This window comes from Dermochelys coriacea, chromosome 10 (genome assembly GCF_009764565.3).
Source record: "Dermochelys coriacea isolate rDerCor1 chromosome 10, rDerCor1.pri.v4, whole genome shotgun sequence".
Lineage (NCBI taxonomy): Eukaryota > Metazoa > Chordata > Testudines > Dermochelyidae > Dermochelys > Dermochelys coriacea.
In genome coordinates this window covers 81,777,880-81,799,178 of record NC_050077.1, presented here as the reverse complement: position 1 = coordinate 81,799,178, position 21,299 = coordinate 81,777,880, and the positions used below count along the sequence as shown (strand labels likewise).

Sequence of the window (21,299 nt, the reverse complement as noted above, 5' to 3'; positions counted from 1 at the left end):
CCCCCTGCAACTCCCTTTTGGGTCAGGACCCCAGTTTGAGAAACACTGGTCTCCCCCGTGAAATCTGTGTAGTATAGGGTAAAAGCACACAGAAGACCAGTTTTCACATGGGGAGACCAGATTTCACAGTCTGGGACACATTTTTCATATATGTGAATTTGGTAGGGCCCTAACCATAGGGCATTAATTTACATTAGTCGTTTGTGAGGGAAATTCAATGTTCGTTTATACAAGAGCATATGTGGTACTGAAGAGTTTGACTTTGTATAGGAATTTCATGCAGCCTCTACTTTGGCTTGACATTTTCCAAGAAATCTGAAAAATAAAGTGCTCCAGCAACCTGACAAGATAGATCAAATCCATCCTTGGTGTAACTCCACTGACTTCAACGGAGTTACACTGGGTTGGATCTGGTATACCAGATATTGTTAGTTGGCTTTTGAAATGCATTTAACAATTTAGGGATCAGAAGAGGATCTCATTTTGCATTCAGCCTTTAATTATATGAAATTGGCCGCAAAACGCTGACATCCAGCACAACTAACGTGTATATAGTACAAAATATCAGCTAATATTTTGTTTGGTGCTATGGACGATTACATGTTACTTCTTTCATCCTGGTGAGTACATTTCACCTCAAAACATTTTGTAGGTTGAAATCCTGGCCCCATTAATGTTAACTGGGTCAAAATTTCACCCATACTCTGTGTATCACTTACCCCACAACTGTGGTGTAACACAAAAACTGTATTAACAGTGCAAACCACCACTAAAGTTTAGGTGAGGAAGTGAAGATTACCAACAGACCCTACAATGGGAATTCAGGGAGGCAGAATAATGGGAATTTGGAGAGGCTATCAGGAACCAACACCTCTTCAACTGTAGTGAAAACTGTCACGGGATATTTAATGAGCATATATTCTCAGAACTTTAGGATTTAAGTTTCATATAAAAAGGGTTCACTTTAAAGTCATAACTGAATTAACAGTAGCTTTATGAACCATGATTATTAAGTACAGTTATGACAGAACAATTTTGTTCTAGTGCTAAACTCATCTTCTCCTAGGAAAGCACCCACTGAACTGCCAGAATTAAGCCACCCGTCTGGAGTTCTAGACTATTGGACTGGGTTGGCCCACAACAGAAGGTGAAGCAGCTGCTCTAGTAAGTTCTTGATTGGCACCAAGACATCTCAAGAGGAGCTATTTTAACCACATAGCTTTCCAAACTCCCAAAGTTTAAGTGCATCCGCTCTGTAAATCACAATGCACACAGAACAAGAAAGCAGGAAAGGGAATGGAGTCTTCAGTCTGTTGGTACATTCTTAGGAGATGGCCAATTTACAGGTAGGAAAACAATCTGCAGTCCTAAGAGGAGAACAACGATAGTATAAAGAAAAAGAAAACAGAACATTGTGTTCAAGAAAAGATCCAAAATTTGAAGGTTGCATTGCTAAAAGATTGCATACATGGTATATAAAGGTGGGAGGTCCCAGGGGCGGAGAGCAGTGGTGTTTAATTGCAGTATAGATTTATCCAGTAAGACGTTATTGCTTGGCATGATATCTTTGTGATGGTGGTTCTTTCCTCAGTCTTCTGTCAGTATCAAGGAGCTAAAAGCATGCTGGAGCGGGGGGGCGTGGAGCCCTAGTTTACAGTGTTTGATACTATAGTGATGATGTCTATTTATGTACTTAGATAGATAGTATATTATAGGACACTCTTGATTCCTCTGGCTGATAAGAAACATGATGGGGCAGCCATACAGCACCCCCAACTGGCAGGGTCTCTGGTTGCTATGGTGACATGGGTTTCCACATGCAATAATAACTAGACAACCTGATTTTGAGGATGGAACATGCAAAATAAGGCAGAAGAGACAATTACCAAAAAAAAAAAAAAAGGTCCCAGTGCCCCTACTAGGAGAAAAATTGAGGAAAAAGCAGAGAGATCATGCAAAATTTCTTCCAGTTATGTTTGGTAGATGCCATTAAGTGGAATTATATGGCTTCTTTTGGGATATCCATGCCGGGGCAATGGGAGATCCCTAAAAGGGGGTGGCCTGGTGCCTGAACTGTGGCCCTCGCACTGTTCCCTTCCCTGAGACCCTGCCCCCACCCCCTCCTCTCTGCCCCCTCCCCTCATCACTCATCCATACGGCTGGTAAAAAGCAATGGGGCCATGGCCCCCTAAGTTTTGGTGCCCATGGTCCGTGCATTACTTGAGAACTTTCGAGAGTCACTGCTATATATTCAGTTGTGCATAGAGGGAACCCTCTAGTGCACCACTTTGGACTGGCAGAGGCTCTGCCTTGGAGAATTTCTTTGCACATTGATTATGGTTTAAAGAAGCAATCTGACTCAGGACCAGTAGTTCCTAGCCACATGTATAAAACCTTATGATCACAACATCCAGAATTACTTATCACCATGAGCTTGATTTTCAGAAGCAGTTTTTGGTTTGCCCCATAAATCATTACAGGCACCAGTTGGGCTTTGTTGATGCAATCAGTTGGTAGCTAAAAGAAAAGCAGTACTTGTGGCACCTTAAAGACTAACAAATTTATTTGAGCATAAGCTTTCGTGGGCTACAGCTCACTTCATTGGATGCATTCAGGGATGCATTGCCAATGGGGGCTGCGGGAAGTGGCGTGGGCCGAGGGACGTACTGGCTGCCGCTTCCCGCAGCCACCATTGGCCGGAAACAGCGAACCGCAGCCAGTGGGAGCCGTGATTGGCCGAACCTGTGGATGCGGCAGGTAAACAAACTGGCCTGGCCCGCCAGGGGCTTTCCCTGAACAAGGGGCATCCCAAGTTTGGGAAACACTGTACTACAGGATTCACATGATCAGCTGACCTACCATTTGAACCCAACACTCTTTGGGTACATCTACACCATAAATGAAGGTGTGATTATAGCCTGGGTAGTTATACCCTTGCTGGCTTTAATTTAGCTGATGCAGGTAACAGTGGCAGCGAGGACATGGCAGTGTGGGCTAGCCACCCAGGTACAATCCCAGTGGGGATCCTGGGAACATATTTTGATTGCAGACCTGTGCTAGGGTCTGCCAGTGCTACGCATGTAGCTAGATTAAAGGTAGGTAGCCTACCCACGCATCAATCACATCTTCATCTGCAGTATAGACATACCCTTTTTGTCTACACCAATAGGCTGCAGCATGTTACTCTGCCCCAGAGAGACGTGGTTTTTTTTTTGGCGAAACCTTGAAAACCCCCCTGAAAACTGATGCCTTTCTCACAAAGCTACCTTCTCACCAACCCAACCCAAGATACTTCACAGTTATGTGGGGAGTTTGTATACTTCAGGACCAGTGGAAAGAGCCATTATGCTGAAAGCAATATGAAGATTTGGGGTCAAATGCTACTCACTTTACTCAATCAAACAGTCCTAATGACTTCACTTCCTTAATCTTAATGGGATTATTCTCTTATGTAGGGCAAGAAGGATGTGGTCCTTAATCTCTAAATTTTATGTTATTTTCCCCCATCTCACTCTCTCTCCTCTGTACCCCTACGTCTTTCCTATTTCTCTTTTCCCGTCAACAGCCCTCCAAAACTTGGCACTGCACTAGACTGTCTTTCAGCCCAAAGGCTGGCTGTGACTTGCTCCGGAGAGCGGTCCCCGAGCTGGTGTCAGAGCTTGCTGCAGAACAGCATGGGGTGGCTCTCAGCCCTGTCAGGCTAGGAGTGGGGAATCAAGGTGAGTCACAAATATCATTTTGTGTGTGTGTGTGTGTGTGTGTGTGTGTGTCTTTCATTTAAGACATCAGGCCAGCTCTGTGAGTAGTGTATTTAACAGCTGTATGTCCATTTCTAATTAAACAGAAAGCACGACGAGGGGGAAATGTTGAGTACTAAAATATTTTTTCTTTAAAATAGTAAGTTATTTTCCCCAATAGCTACTCTTCTAAAATTATTTTAAAAATACCATTTTAAAAGAGGAACAACATACTCCAGGGCATGTAGTTGTAAAGATATATATATGCACTTCCCCAGTACGATTGGCACTCACCCTTTGGCCTCATTTTTATGACTCTACACCCTGGAGTGGTGTTATTGCTTACAAATACATACATATATACTTATGGGTGTACGTGAGATCTGCAGATGTTTTATTTATAAGTGGCAGGCCTTACTGCATCATTGAAACATGCATTTACAAACAGATATAGGTTTTATGAACCCCTATTCCGTTGTTTTAATAGCTAAGCTATCCAGCCATAGCATAATAATGCACAAGGTAAATGTGTCTCCATCTCTAGAACCTGTTCCAAGTTTTCTCAGATGTGACTAACTGCAAGAATTTTCCAACCATCAAAAGTTAATAAAAAAAAAGACAAAATAAGGCTGTCTAAATCCTTGGTAACAAACACATACTGAAGCAAAGTGCAGGGGTTTTTGGTGAACTTTAAGGCCCTAATTGAGCAAGGGTGTGCCTAACTTAAGCACGTGAGTAGATGCATTGAAGTTAATATGGTTAAAAATTAGGTACACAGTTAAATGCTTTGTTGAGCAGAGCCTACATTGAGACAAGTCTGAATTCTGAGATATCTGCCTCAAAGGGTAATTTTAGAGGTAAGTCTCTAACTGGAGAACAGCTGCAGTGCACCCAGTTCACAGCATGCAAGTAAGAAAGGAGGTAAGTTACACGTATATTTTGTTATCTTGTTACTGTCGCTTAAAGTTATCCTTAAGTATGCAATGCAAAGAATGAAAAAACATCATCATTTATATAAATTTACAAAGTACATCTGGCAGTGATAAGCAACATAATATCACTTTAAAGACAGGGAATGGTGTGTGAAACATTAGTAGGAGTGGACTATAATTATTGTTTACTAATGCTAGATACTACCATTATTCTAACAGCTTGTGCATTGTCAAATCAACATTCTGCATTAAACAAATGACCACTTGGGAATTGTTTGGGAACAGCTCTCCTTCTATTACTGCTTGACTAAAAAATGCCATTTACAAGCAAAGAAAACTGCCTCTGAGCTGAAAACAAGACACTGGAAGCCTTTCTGAGGAAAGATATGTACGCACTTGATCCTCTACAGCCAATCTAATTTCATTCTAGAATATAAACGAAAACAGTGACAACAGGAATTTCCTGAAGGATTTCATTAACACTGTAATACATTGAACATATCCTCTGTTTTCAATCTTCAGGTTTTGAAAGGTTCTGAGTGGTAAATGATGACAAAGAATGACTGACATTAAATTGTAATCCCTGAACAGGCAAACTGAAAGACTTTTGCATTTAGCTTCAAAACGGTTTGACTGAAATTGATATCTGCATGAAAGTCCCAAGAAAAGATCAGGTGAATTCCTGATTACATGGGAGTTTTGCCACTGATGTCAATGGAGCCAAGATTCCACCCCCCAAATGCAGTAAACTTGGTAACCTTGGGGTGAAATCCTGGCCCCACGCAAGCGAGTGGCAAAACTCCCATTGACTCCAGTGGAGCCAGGATTTCACTCTTGGTTTCTGTGTGCACTTTGCACACACATTTTTGCTGCACAATGCAGAAACAAAGTTTATATTTTACTTTGCAAGTATTGGTGAGAAAAACATATATACTTCAAGATACATTACGGAGTTCCACTTACCATTAAGTCTTCAGGTGCTGGCCTTTCCTTTGGTTGCTTTCTCATGCTATATATCATAAAAGTGAAATGGTTATATATAAACAACTATTCATTTATTTCACATGCTTAAATACTGAAGACTTCTTCCTTTAACACAGGCAAATCGCCTAGAATTTCAATGTACTACTTAACTTTATCAAGTACAAATTGAAGATATGGCTCCTAATAGTGCCCAAAACGTTAATCAATTTCTCTCTTCTTTTTTCAGTTTTTGATTCCATACAGTGTTGCTGCATCCTTAATAAAACTGTTATGTATTCAACTGCTGATGAGAAGATTCTGTAGAATATGGACGGATTTTCTACTTGTCTTGTTGTGTGTGTCTGAGCATTTCAAGCCTGTAATGCAATGGGTCACTTTTATCACTTTTAAAAGGTGGTCAGATCTACCACAAACTTCCAAAGAATGTTCTCTTACCATGTCTAGAACCAATTATTTTCTAAATTAATTTGGGGGTCCTTATTACTGGGGATTCCTTTAAAGATAGTGATCAGTATAAACAAATCAACTGAGAAATCATGGTAAATTTTTTCTCATTTTGACATGATATAGCTGGACAGACGTAGAATACACACAGGTGGGAAGTTTAATTTTTAAACACTAAACAGCTATAGGGTAGCACGCAGTGCCCTGGAGTGTCCCCCTTAATTTTTTCACACTTATTTCCACTGCTCTGCAGGCTGCAGACAGTATGGAGCATTAAGCGGTTTATAAGATCATGTTTCTCATCCAAATAGTCCTAGTTTTGTATGCAACAGGTGCAATTAGCTTTTGTAGATGGAGTTTAGCTGCATGAAGGAGCACTATAACATGGCACTGAGGTGACCATCAGGAGCTGCCTACTGACTAATTGGATTACGTCCAAACAGCCAGAGTTTATGGTGTAACTGGCATAAAGTCAAAGTCTGATGTGCTCTTCACTTGATGTGCCTAATACTTATAGGAGTCAATTGCTAAAATGATATACCAAGTAATTTTTTTGCACAATAATGCCCTGTGCTAAAATAAGCTGTATACTGTGCAGATTAATATTAAACTATATCTAAAAAAAGGTAAATATTCTTGTAGTAAATAGGGGCCATAGTACTATTAATGATTCAAAGGACAATTTGTCTTCCTTATAACCACATGTACCTCAAATAATGCACACATTAGTAAGTAATGCAAGCTGTCTGAATAGTGGGTGGGTAACAGTCCTAATCTGATATTCCAAAGTAGCTGTATCTCTTGGGAAAACCAGACTATTATCCACCATCATTCACGTTTCTTGACATCTGTGGAAATTTTTAACACAGGTTAACCCTCCTTCTTTGTCAGTAACATTTTTTATGCAACATCTAATTAATTTTTTTGGAAGGGACAAAAAGGTGCAGTCTCCTGTAAAATCACTGAACGTTGGGGCCTGCTGTAAGTTTTAGCCATCAAAAAGGAGGCTTGTAGTATATAAACACAAACTGTACATTTATTATTTAATTAACTGATAAATTATACTGTATATTCTTCATTTTCAATACCATTTGCCACACACTATGGAAATCTTGAGAGAGAGTTTCTTGGAATTGTTTCATACATAATATATTAAAATATCTGAATATTCATTTTATTTGCATAGTTTTTGGCTCATTGGCCCTAATATGTGCTAGAGAACTTGAAATGTCTTAAAGCACAATCTACCACATTGCAGACAGCTATGGGCCTGATCCTGTGTGGGGCTCAGTGCCTTTAACCTCATTGGCTTCACTGGGAAAGCGTCCCTAAATCACTCCTCTCTTAAACACTGCTGCAGGGCCAGATTCTCAGCTGGCATAAATTGGCACAGCTCCATTGATTACACTGACTCCATTGGTCTGCCAATTTACACCAGCTGGCCCAGGCAGCGCATTGTAATAAACGGGAACATCTTAGTCAAAAACATTACATTTATACAAAGTTAAATGTCAGTTATTCTGCCTTCATTTTATTACTTAAACGGCTGCTTCCTTTGTAAATGAGACATTAAAAAAACCCAATAAGCATTTCCTCTCTCGTCTTTGTTACAATGAATTGTACTTAGAGCTTTAACCTTTTGTTGCATAGGAAATTTATTCTTTCAACAATATTTTCTCCCCTCTCTCTGAAATTCAAGTGCCTTCCACTGAACTATTCAGTCTGGAAGAAAGAACATACGCCCTATGGTGTACTTTAAAATATGACTCAGAATAAATATTACTTACTGGAAAGCCAATGAATTAATCAAGGACATTGTTTACCTTTCTAAACATTGAGGCAGTTTTATGAGTAATAATATCAGCAGCTCTGAATAATGAAGTTATAAATATGATTCTCTCTTTCCCCCTAACCCTCCCAATTGAATTCTTAAAATAGTCTCTGTGCACAAGAATGCACCCAGATTCATAGCGGTTTATTAAAACAGAAAAAACCCTCTTAAGTACTTTGACGACCCTTCGTGTAAATAACGTTTACATAATTTAAACAGTTTGCTCAGCTTTGCTGCCCCATCTGCCCAAGGCCCCCGAGTCCCTCTCGCCTCAGAAAGGATGCAGGGGAAGCTGTAAGGTCTCATGGAGCTGCAGAGTTAATGGCATGTATCATTTACATTGAGGGCATGGCATGTTTGCAAACTGAACTTACCATTGAGTGATGAAGTGTACAAATGGCTCAGAGAACTCCCCAACCGGAAGGACTGGCGATTCCTGGGATTGGTTTGATATTTGGAGGGAGGGAGAAGGGAAGGAAGAAAGAGTCAGAAGTGAGGACAATTTTTAAAAAGGGAAGCAATATAACATTAGAAACGCAGTATGAAACAATGCCCCATTTCACACAGAGAAATAGAGAAAAAAGTACAAATTCTTCTGAACATGTGTTATAAAACACTGAATTTAAAGTAATGAGTTTTACACAATGGGTAGAAACATGTGGAAAGACACTGAGGAGAGGTGAAAAAAGGACAATGATAGCCACAGGGTAGAAAGGAAGGTAGGGAAAGTGTAAATGAGAAATTAATGATTATTTAAGTAACACACAAATGGTCTTGTAATTAACAAAGAGCTGTGAAATTATTCTTGTGTTGACCTTTGTTTCTTTCACTGAATTCACTTTTTATTTACACTCATGTTTATTTACACTTATTCAGTTCAGAGCTGTCCTACTATGCATAGCTCATGCTAGATTTAAAAGAAAAATTGTTGCAAGAAATAAAAGAAATTATAATGGAAGATTTGCCAGCCTAGCTAAATTAGCTACGAAGTATTTATGAAAGCAAATAAATTAAGAGCACAAGCAAAAAATTACACAGAGAGCAAATAACATTACGATTTGCAAAGGAGGGCTTTACGAATTTAGGAGTTTTTCCAAGAATGACAGAGAGCTCCACTGTGTTTATAGTGTAACAGCTCAGGATGTAATGAAATTACACTGCAGAGTACTTGAACAGTGTCATCTCATTAGACCTACAGTTGGAACAAGAGAGCCACATAAAACAGGCAGCTGCAAATGACTCCATTCTCATCTATTCTCATTTGCTATTAAAAATACCTTTCGGCAGCTTTTTTCCTTCCTGACATCCCTACACAAAGTACCCTGCAAAGTATGATACATACACCTATTTAAATTAACAAAGGAATGACTTATTTTAATCTCACTGTGCTTTGGAGTGCTTTGGCCATTTGGATGAGCAATATATCATTACATACAACCTTCCAGCGCTGCAGGCAAGAAACTCAGAGCGTGCAGCATTTGGTGGGAGCCAAACAATTTCTCTAGCACACAACTGTGTCAAATGCATGCATGTATTCATTATTGAGAATGCGAGGAAATAGCTTTGATGTAGTGGAAAAAAGAAGATGATAAAAGCACCTTGCAATGTGTGCGTCATTATCAATGGTGGCAGATAGATACAACTGCAGAGCCTCCTATGTGATTAGTAAATATACATATAATTGCTGTGGCCAATTATCAGAAAAATGAGATAGGTAATTACAAGACAGAAAATTAACCAGAACTCTTATTAAGGTATCGTTTCCAATTCAAACAATTGGAAACTGCTGGAAAATACAATTAAATCAAAAGTAAATGAAGAGTAAGAGGAGAAGCAAACATTGCTCTACAATTTTCAAAGAGTTCTATTAAATGTATAGAATGTTTGACATCATGCACCTTAGTTCTCGTTGAATTTGTCCAAGAGGAGGAAAAGGTTAGTATTTCTAAACTTAAAAAAAGACATCAGTATAGGAAGGTTTTCACTGGAGAGTAGAAGAAACATAAGGAAACAAAGAGCCTTTAAACTTTCCCTAGTTCAGAGAATCACATGCAGAAGTTACTCATATGTAAGATGAAATATTCAGGGCTGTGCTGAATGGAGACAGGCTGGTGTACATATTTCCATGGTTTTCTGCTGACCTACCTATACTCAGGTCTGAGTTTAGAGATGGTAACTGCCCCCGCTCCCAAGTGGGATGCGGGGATTAAAACAGAACAAATCCACATAACACACAAAATGCTCACTGGATATATTTCACACAACTCTTTGAAAACTGGAAGCTGGAGCTACCTCCGCAGAGCACTCTGGGGAGCTAGTTCTGAGCAGGGACCACCCCTTCATCAGAAGAGAGCACTGCCAATCCCACCAGGAGCACAAGTGAGGAGGAGTCTAAAATGCTCATCTTCTGAGAACTGCAAATGTGGATCAATTTATGCCAGAGTGGAGGAGGAGGGCAGGCAGCACTTAACACCTATTTGGTAGGTGATAATTTCTGAAATCACAAAGGGGGCAGCACCATGGGATCTGCCTATACCCAGGGCTCTGGAGCGGAGCCCGCGGAGCTGCAGGTTTTTGCCTGGAGCTGGAACAGAGCCGGAGCACAGCTCCAAAGCCCTGCCTATACCAGAGTGAAACTACATTATGGAAAGTGGAGTGAAAATCCACTTAATTGTTTGAAGCAATTGGAGGCTCTCTCTCTACTTCACTGGAACTAGACTTCCTGGGTTCCCTGGTACAGGAATCAACAGAACTATAAGAAACACCACACTAAAAAACTGCAAGGTACTCAGTAACACGACATCATTAATATCTTTGTCCTGAAACTTCTTATACAGAGCACAGCAAGTAGCACAAGGCTGCTGTGCTCCAGCCAAGCGAGAAAGGAGGCTTCACCTGGGTGCGAGCAAGGTTAAAGGCAAAGCACAGCCATCCACAATGAGTGGAAATTTCTAACTCACTGCACGCCGGCTCCCTTCTATCTTAGGCACTTATAAGCGAGGCTGCGAGGACATCAATCACAGCAGTTTCCAGGTGATACTCTACTCTCAGAAGTTTAGAATAAAAAGAAGTGGGGACAGTAGGTGGAGGATGAACCTACATGATTCTCAGCATGTAAACTGGGTGCTTAGCTTTAGTCTTTCCATTGAGTTCCATGGGCTTCGGATGCAGTCCTTAAGGCTCATTTCTGCTAATGGGAGCAGATAACCTGGCAACCACATGGCAGCACACCTATCAACACTGACTTCTGTCCAGCTCATCACTTTTTATCTTGCTATTATATGAGCAACACTCCGCACCCACAACATGTGACAGCAGGCCCTAACTAAAGTCACTAAGCGACCCCCACCCCTAGGCAGATGGCCAGAAAATTTCACTATGAAAGAATAATATTCCGAGTACGTACTGTAATTTAAACCATACTGGTAAAGTGAAGTAGTAGTGATGTTCTGTGAACCATTCTGAAAATTTATGCCATAGGTATTGAAAACTCAACAACCTGGAGTCCAGGGAAGAAAGATGGTGAGTTGTCCAGTTTGCAATGGGGCCAAACAGGAAGTGATATTTGGAAATTACTACTTTAGGCAAGTCAGACGAGGTTTATTAAGAATATTCAAATTCTGCTATAGGATTCAATACAGATTCCCACATAAAACTTACTACGAGCTAAGGCCTCATTACAAAGTATGATATAAAATAGTTTAATGAATTGCCAACCAGCCAACTTGATTAAAGCTGTCATTGTATCTTCCCTGGGAAACCAAACAAGCCAAAGTGGTACCTATGCATGGAGTATGAATTGAATTTAAGACATAATATTCTATTCTGTTAACCTACACATAATTGCACCAAAGACAGCTAATTGTATCAAATTAATACCTTCGTTTCACTTCTGAAAATACCTGCTGAAATCTACAAGCATACAAGACATAGGCCAGGAGGAAGCACATCTTAGCCTCCACTGGAAAGAGCTGAAAGAGTAAACAATCAACCTAACTTCTTCCATAGTAAAACGTTAAAAATTGGCCACTGAGCTTGCTCACATACACAGAATTTTTGAAATCATAGTAGCTGGAGATGGAACACATACATTAGATTATCATTTCCATCTCATGCACTAATATTAACATTAATATTTTTATTTAGAGAATGAGTTTGTTGTATGTACTTAGTTACAAATTTAAAAATACTCTGTACATGAAACTACTCCCAATACATAAAATGTTGCTGCTGTTACCTGCTGAAATTTGAGCAACCACTATGTTGTTACATATGAAACAAAAAGTCAAACAAAATCTAAGCAAAATAAATACATTTTACGTTGTGTCTTGAAGTTCCCTAGACTGGAGCATTCTCAAGGGATGAAAATATGATAAAATAAAACAAAGCCTCAGAAATCCCCGCCAAGTCTTCATGATAATTTTTTTTGCACATTCTGCATAAGAAAATATTGTCACACATGTGGAGTAATATTAGTGAATTGCCCACATGAGATCTATGGCCAACTTTATTTCATTCTACCAAAGAACAGAGTCTTACTCTATACAAGGCGAAAAGAATGCAGTGTAAAATTTTGCAGAGGATGGGGAAGAGGTACTTATTTTTTAAACTCCAAAAAATAACAAAATGGACTCTACAATTTTCAGTAAAAATTGGCATTCTTTGGTCAATACATCAGGGCTTCAATCCAGGGGTTCTTCTGTACTTCTATTTCTAAATTACCAACTTCTAAATACAACGGCTTATTAATGGGAAGGTTGATACAACCTTAACACTAGAGCCATAAATACATTGCTGGGAGATGGATGCCAATCAGCTTTAGAACATTACAAGCCATTTTCTCCTCTGCATCTTGTTTCCAAAAACACCCTACTGGCCCAAGTATCAAAACAACATTTATGTAAGCGAGACCTAACACAGAAAAGGACAATGTTTAAGTCTCGGCAGCTTTTGAAGCGCTTGGTCAGCCTGATTCTCAAAAACAACTGAAATGTGCATGTACAGTGAGTACAGAGAAGGGCAGCGGGGGGGGGGGGGGGGGGCGGGGGCGGGGAAAAAGTTTGAGTGATGCCTTTGCCTTGTGAATAATGAACAGTTCAGGAAGGTCAACCCATTACAACTGAAACCGTTTAATTATTAATTATGCACAATCTATGAGCGAAAGGACAAGTTCAGAATGTTTAATGTGTGGTAACTCCAACTGGACCCTCTCTTGGCATCTTGTTATTAGCACTTGTCAGCAAGGTGCTCAGGCGTAAAGAAAAAAGCACAGCAGCAGAAAATCTGAGCTGAGGTGGGAGGTCTTTAAACTTCAAACACTGCTCCTGATATTTAATTTATAAAGTGACAACTCTCTGCTATAGAGGTTATCGACTTTCATGGCATTTAGGTAAGTTTCATTATCTAAATGAAGACCTGGGAATATTTACACTTAGAGAATCTCTTTTGAATCCCTCTTCTTTAAAGAGAGAGGGACTGGCTTTGGAGGAATGAACATAGTCTTCAGAATTCAAATGCTCCTTTTCAATCTGTGCATATAGGTTACCAGGTCTGGGTTTTATCCTCATTCACTACACAAACCTAGAGCCTCTCCCATTTCTTCTGGTCTGAGAAGCCCTGAGCAATCAGAACTCCCTTACCTTCAGCGGGTACAGAACCACCACTGAGTATCAGGCCTTAGTCATACAAACCAGCCCCAAAAGTTAAAGAAAGAGGGGAGCAAAAATGTATTTGGCATGCTTACCTCCTTCCTCTGCCAAGGCCACTACATTGGATCCATGAATTTGTATTTGTGTGTGTGTGTGTGTGTGTGTGTTTTGGGGTGGGCATGGTCACCTGGAAAGGAACAAATTCAGGGAGCTGCTGCTCTAGGGGGTATGCTCTTCTTGGAAACATTCTCAAGTTAATGACACTCAAGACCAACTTCCAACCTACAACCTCTACTCACCTGTGCCTTAGACCAGCTATGGCAGCATGGCTACCAAGATGGCTCCAGGAAGTTGGCCAATCATAGAGCAGTGCAGAGACAAGCCCAAGTGCCCTGCTACCTGAAAGGCAGAGGCCAGATTTGTAGCAAGTCCACTGGCTCTATGCTATTCGGAGGCTTTGTTCAACTGCTAACCCTTCCTCTCTGTGACATTTTCCACAGCTCCAGAGCTACTGCTATTTCATGTAAGTTTTTCCTCTGTGCATGTGTTTGTGTGGAAGGAGATGACATGGCCCTCTGGCTCTATGGCCACGAGAGGAGAGTTAACGTAAGAGAACAAACCAAATCCAAGTTACTGCCTTCTTGGATGCATCCAACGAAGTGGGCATTCACCCATGAAAGTTTATGCTCCAATATGTCTGTTAGTCTATAAGGTGCCACAGGTCTCTCTGCTGCTTTTACAGATCCAGACTAACAGTATCTAACTAACTAATCAGTATCCTCTGATAATTGATCCCTTCTTGGAGTTTTCCCAATATACCCTGACTCTGAGATTGCAGTCTCCTCTGGACAGAGACTCTTGTATGTTAATGGGGCACATCTGCAGTGCTTAATAAATCACTCCAGTGAGCAGAGTTTTGGGATACCAGACCAACCTCAACAGGGTTACAGAATTTTTAGACACTGCTACTTTGTCCTGCTTCTCTTTTACTACTTAGTAACTTTAAAGTGAGCTTTCAAAGAACATATTTATTTTTACACAGTAGCCAACATTTAATTATGAGAAAGACAGCTGTGGGTAAGTACTTAGTCTGATTTTCAGAAGTGCTACATTTCACACTAACCAGAAACAAACCCTGTGCAATTATGTACAATAAATGCACTGTAGTTAGAAAGCTACTTAAATGTGACCAATGGACTGAAATATTGACCACATTCAGCTGTATTCCTAAAAAGACAATATTCCTAAAAATATGTTAGAGACTTCTTACTAAATTTGTTTTAAGATTCCTCCAGAAATCTGACTACACATGAATCCTTAAGAGTAACAAGGTTTGCAGAATACAACAAAGGCTGGAGGAGATTCAGATAGCCAGACTTATAGCATTATAGACTGCCTGGATTTTACTGCCAAGCCTGAGCTGGAAGGTGAAAGATGACTACATTTGTACACTGGGTCAGTCCTTGCTCTTTTCTTCGTGGTAGGTGCCAATTGTGACAAATTATATGTGGGGGCATTTTGGTGTGAAATTCTGTCTACTGGGACTGGAGTGTCAGCAGTAAACTCATTTATTTCAGGCTCTCCAGCTGGACTAGAAACAAGGTTGAAAGGCCATTGTTTTATCCACCAAAACACTGAGACTACCCTCAACACTGCAAATCAAGCGAGAACTAGCTGTTCACCAGGATAGCTTTGTCTACTACCCAAGTTCTTGTGGGGGTAGGGTGGGGGAATTATATATATATATATATACTTATGTGCATAAATATATATAATCTCACATATAATCACACTCTGGATATTTCAAGTATTCAGTCATTTTTCTCCTGAGGCATTGGCTACTGTAAAATGTTTTCCAGAATTTGGCACAGGCAAGAAAGATGAACAGAGTAACCAACCTTAGGAAATACCTACAAAGTATATTATGTTATTTTCTACCTTTTGCAAAGCTTTGTATTTGTTAATATGGCTCTCTGAAGGTTTTTTAATCCCTTGCAGTTAAGTATATAGGTAGCGGGAAAACAGGTTAATCTTTTAACCGTAACTGTAATTGCTTTCTCTCTAAAAACAAACTTAAGAATTTTTTCTTCTCATTGCTGGTCTCTTGTTGATCATAAGCTACCAGAGCAGAGCAATGTTTTAGGTAGATACACGTATACGCACACCCCTTTCAAATAGCTAAGGCACAGCAGCATGAAACACAGCCTTTTCCTGTTCACACCAAAGGGACTTCACTTGAAAAACTAAAACCATTTATTGTTGCCTTTTTCCTCTGTATACTCCCAATGCATTTTTATTGCTTTTTCATAAAACACTGCTGCAAATAATCAAGCATGACCATTGACATACACAAGATTGAGTTTTAGGAACCATTAAATGAGCTCGCCCTCTTGGGAAGGTTCTTGCTCAGGTTGGTCAGAAGGTAATTATTCAGCAATTCCTACCTGTGGTTTTACCTTGTTCCTATATAAGTCTTTGAATCTCATAGACTGGTAAGGTCACAGTTTCTGTCTCAATAAAAGTACAATTGGTCTAGGACATAAATTATGATGAACCTTATTATTTATGGATTTTGTATATGCATATATCATGTATACATATGTCATAATTTATATACATATATTCTGATACTTGACTTTCTTCTCTCTTCAGAAACATAACATAACAAAAGTTTTCAGGATTAAAATATAGAAGTCTATGCAAAATCTGTATATTATATTCTGATGGCAACATAGATAGAAACATTCTATAAAAAGATTCATAAAGGAAAAGTTAAGCTGTGCTTAATATTGATCCTATGCAAGCTGCTATTCTATACTATATAATGGAGATTGAAGAATCCAAAAATGAGCATTGGTGCAACATTGTTTGAGAAATTAAGCTCTCGAAAGGTTAACGTTTCTCTTGTAACATTAATTTGGTTATGTTGCACATACTGTATATTTTTACAGATATGCCACAGCAATAAATGAAAGGTTGCATTTGACCAGGAAACCAGGAATAGCAACTACAACATGGTGTATATGCTTTATGGGCAAGTTAATTTTGCAGAGGAAGCCTTACATTTTGGAATTTGTTGACATTTGAATGCGCTATGTCTGAACACTAACATTGCATTAATGCTCATTTTTGCTTTTAAATTTCTCAGCATTATATATGAAAAAAAGAAGACATCCAGAGCTCTTCAGTTTGTAGAGCTTGTAAACTCCTTGAAGCTGAGCCAAACTGCAGTCCTGTGAAGCTTAGCTTCTCTGCAGAGGTGGGGTGAGTTAAAGAGATTTAAAAAACAGAAGGCAACATATATCCAAAAATAATAGAAAAGCGCTCACATGAAAACTTCCAAATTTAAGCTTTCATGACTAAAACTAAAAACTATTTTTGTCAAACCGGACTGTTTTAAAAGTGCTAATAGCTGCAAAACATGCAGTGATCACAATGCTGCAATCCCTTACTCACAAAAGCAGTCTGTGCTCATGCGAATAGTCTCATTCAAAACAATATCACAAGTCTGAAGTTTCTAATGTCACTGGTTCTACATTATGCAAACATAAAAAAACTGATTAGAAGAAAAAATAATTTGCTTCCCCCCTGCCCTGACCATAACTCAGAACAGCTGAATTTTTTAAAAACAAACAAAATCACCTTTGTGTTGAGACCAGCTATGGAAACTTTCAGCCAAAAAAGAATCGCTTGGAGAAGGCTATTGAAAAAGAAGGGGTTAGAAGCTGGAACTCAAGCTTAACTACAGCGCTTGCTACCACAAATGGTACAGTACAATGAAATCTGGTTTAAGCAACCACCCATGGGACCAACAACAATTGGTTTCCTAGTAGAGATACTTTAACTATATAAAAGCCAAATCAAATGGCTCTGGAGAGCTTGGGGATAATTCAAAGCAGTTGTTTAAGACAGGGGATTGCCTACTGGATGTGGTCCATACACAAGTTTCATCCGTCTATTCATCTCTAGACATATAACAGACACCCCTAAAACTGACATGCTGAAAAGCCAAGAGCTGTCAGGTTTGGCCTCCTGGGATTTGCCATATGGATCCAAAAACATCTGTATGTTTTCCTAAAATTCATTTGGCTGGCTGGAGCATCGTAAGCATTAACGTTTTTAAATTATTTCATTTAGAGTATGTTTGAGGAAAGACCTAGACAGTGAAGTCTCATGTAGAATTCAAGGTGTGCTGCATAACACAGAAGAGTGTAGCTATAGGTCTGAAGCTTAAGAACAATATACCATTTCTTGTTTTGATCAAACAAGGAGGACACAAGAATGCACTATGACTTCGGCCCCATGCACTCTATGACCAACTGAACCTACATTTTGTACCCCACAGCACACTGGGTAGTAGACTGGAAATTCAAGGCAGTCTCATTTAAATATTAAACTGAAGGTTTTTAATAAATTAAATATGAAAATGCATAATTACAAGCAGTGCAGTGACCCTTGTGTTATTTATTTTCATACTGAATTACTGAATTCAATTTATTTTACGCTGTCCACAGTTTTCAATGTGCTACACACTCCTATACAGCCAATGCACAGCTACATCACAAAAGTTGTTAGGAGGGATGCTGGAGGTTTTGACAGCTGGGCAGAGAACAGCTGGGATTTTGACGTCTGTGGAATTTGGGAGGCAGTCTGGTAATAACAGGTTTCAGAGTAGCAGCCGTGTTAGTCTGTATTCGCAAAAAGAAAAGGAGTACTTGTGGCACCTTAGAGACTAACAAATTTATTTGAGCATAAGCTTTCGTGAGCTACAGCTCACTTCATTGGATGCAGTCTGGTAATGAAAGCAGTGAAATAGTTAAAACGGTAGCTTTTAAATTGTAATCTTTAGGTTTAAGAGTCAACTTATTGAGATGAATTGGGGCAGAATACACTTCCAAGAACTATTGCTTCAGATGTCTGCAGGCAATGCTGCATTGATTTACACTTATGCTATGTGTGTCTCCAAGTTATATTCACCACCAAGATGAGTAGGAATGATTTTTTGAAAAAATGAAACCAGAGATTCAGAAGCGTGATTTTGTGGCCGGGGTGGACTGTACATTAAATTCTGTGGCTGCGCAATTGTGGAACAGAGGGCCACAACCAGGACACCTCTCAGGCCAGGCATTGAGCTTCTGTTTTCAGTAGAACTCCATGCTCATTCATGTTGGTATGCTGCTGGAAAGGCTGCATTCACAGTAACTGATACGTATCCTTCCCAGAAGGGATTAACCCACACTGCTCAGCGTTCCCATTCAACATTTCTGAGAGTTGCAGATGAACAAAGTTGATTGCTAGAATATCAAATTATACACAGCACTCAAATGGCACCAGTCTGCTATATTACTGGCTGTGCCGTTGGATGAACTGATGTTAACACTATTGTATCCTCACTTTTGGACCATCAAGCATAAGTTCCATCATGGAAAGGAGAAGATACTATGACAAGGATTGTTGCTTAAATTAGCATGTCCTATTGATAACTGCAACAACAAGGCCATATCATACAAGTGTCCCATTTCACGGCTCTATCAGATAACTGTCCCATTCATACAATACTTCTCAAACTGCACCAACAAATAATGATAATTCATTAATAATTTGGGCTACCTAGAAAACAAGAACTCTGTTTCAAAAAAAAAATCTCAAGGTTTCCAAATTTGTTTTCTTTCTGAGAGTTTGTCTCTATCTCGTTTATTGGAGCTGTTCCACTTTGTATAAATAGTTAAATATTGACTGGGCCAGAGAGAAACTGCCTCTCTAACCAACTGGCTAGGGCTCTCATTTGAGATATGGGAGATCCAGGTTCAAGTCCCTGCTCCAAATCAGGTAGAGTAGGGATTTGAACTTGCATCTCCTTCATCGATCTGATTCAGAGTAGGAACTGAACCTGGCTCTCGCACATTTCAAGTGAGTGTGCTAACCACTCGGATACTGGCTATTCGGATACTGGTGGGTGGGTCTATGCATGTGTGCACACGTGTCTCTTTCTTCCCCACTCTCCTGGATCCTTAGAAACCTTCCTGAAGAGTGTTTTGTTGAAACTGATATATTTGCTCAAAAAGTTTCAGTTTTGAATTGACATTTTCTGACCAAGAAAAAAAAAGGTGAAAAATTCCTGAACACGTCTATTAATAATGAAGACATTACAAAGAACTGACAGAACAGTTTACAACTACCTCTCAAATCACTTACTAAACATGCAGAATTTCTACAGGAAAATGTCAATCCTAATTCATGGAAAGAAACAGAAACCACTTCTCTTGATCTGCTATAGTTAAGGAGTCTTATAACTTATTTTTGCTAGGTTAAAAAAATTTTCAGTTAAAAAGTAACCTTAAAACAACTTTTCCAGAATTAGCCATGATCCTGAATTTTTCTCCATGGGTTAAAAAACGAACAGTATCAAAGATTACATTTTCATGACAACCACAAATATTTTTAAATAAGGGTTTTTCTTATGTCAGGTGTCACCATACATATAGTGTTTGTTAACAATCCAGAATACCTATGTAACACAAGAACGACCTCTTAACAAGCTTGCTCATCAATACATCATACGAATTAAACAATTATAAATTAACAGAACATTAACTTTTGGATTACTTTCTGTTTTGGTGGAATGGATAATAGTTCTAGAGGAATAATGATTGCCAATAGAACAAATGACTGTTAGAAAGAGTCAAGACCTTAATGCTAATTCTGCGTTATCATAGTTAAAAACGATCAAACTGCATTTATTTCAACATATTGCACTTTGAAAGGAGATAACCAGATCTCTTAGCATTGTATCTTGCATTAAAAATAGACCATGATAAGTTTTCTGTTTCCCCTGGATACATTCAAAAACTGTAATACTCTTCTCATCGACCACAACATGAGACATCACCATGACTGTTTCTAACCTATCTGTACAATCCCATCAAGCCTCAACTCTATCCATCTGCAGCTTATAAAATATGTTACAGTCATAGTAAAACACGGCACTATCAAAAGCATGTTGGCCTTTTATTCTGCAAAGCACTTAAGCATTGCTTAAAGTGAAAACACATGCTTAAGTCCCATTGCTTAAGTGCTTTGATAAATAAAGATGGACTCAAGCACTTGCTGAAATTGCTTTGCTGTATGCAGGCCTTATATAGTGGAGGGAATTACAAACAAAAACATCTCTGCCAGGAAGAACTATTGGTCCACTCAAAGGCTTTTGAAAAAATATCCTGGTCCCTGAATGACATCAGCCCCACCAGACAGCAGCAATGCCAGCCAGCTCTTCTCCCCAGTAGATAAGCCTGGAGCCAACTTGGGATACCTGGCTTATGACTCCCTCAGGAGCCCATAAACGTGACTAGTCACATAGAGATGTCAGACTGCAGTTTCATCCCACGTTAGATGCAAGGTCACTGAACAGAAGCTCCAAGGTCATGCGCTTTGACTACCCTAGGCAAGACGGTTGCATTGCACTGCCACTGGACACCCACATTCAGGAAAGTTTCTTTAAACAACTCTGTGATAGTCATATTTATAGGGAAAAAGAGACCCATATTACCCTGTTCCACACAGAAGGGTCACAGTTAGAGAGTCAAGAAAAAGATTCCAGGAGTTTAAAACTCTGACAACTCTGGTTCATTATCATTCTCTCCTCAGGGGGAGGAAATATGGCCTACCAGCTCTTTGGAGTCTGAGAATTCCTGTGGAAATCAGGTCCTATCCTCACAGATCCTAA

At 39.5% G+C, this 21,299-nt stretch overlaps 1 protein-coding gene across 9 annotated transcripts in view; it reads right to left on the bottom strand.

The window, feature by feature from the left end:
* The window catches only part of MAP2K5 (mitogen-activated protein kinase kinase 5), a 209,842-nt gene that overhangs the window by 33,451 nt on the left and 155,092 nt on the right, over positions 1–21,299 (bottom strand). For 6 of the 9 annotated variants that reach the window (XR_006274573.1, XR_006274574.1, XM_038419773.2 and 3 more), the window contains 2 exons: positions 8,303–8,364; positions 5,633–5,678 (listed from right to left, as the gene is read on the bottom strand). The exons of 1 other annotated variant lie outside the window; for it this stretch is intronic. Coding sequence is in view for 6 of the 8 variants with exons in the window: in XM_038419773.2 (XP_038275701.1) it covers positions 5,633–5,678; positions 8,303–8,364 (108 nt within the window). In the remaining 2 variants the exon portion in view is untranslated. Of the gene's footprint in view, positions 1–5,631; positions 5,679–8,302; positions 8,365–11,519; positions 17,277–21,299 lie in introns of those variants that run through there. 2 more of the 9 variants (XM_043493329.1, XM_043493327.1) reach the window with 2 other exon arrangements.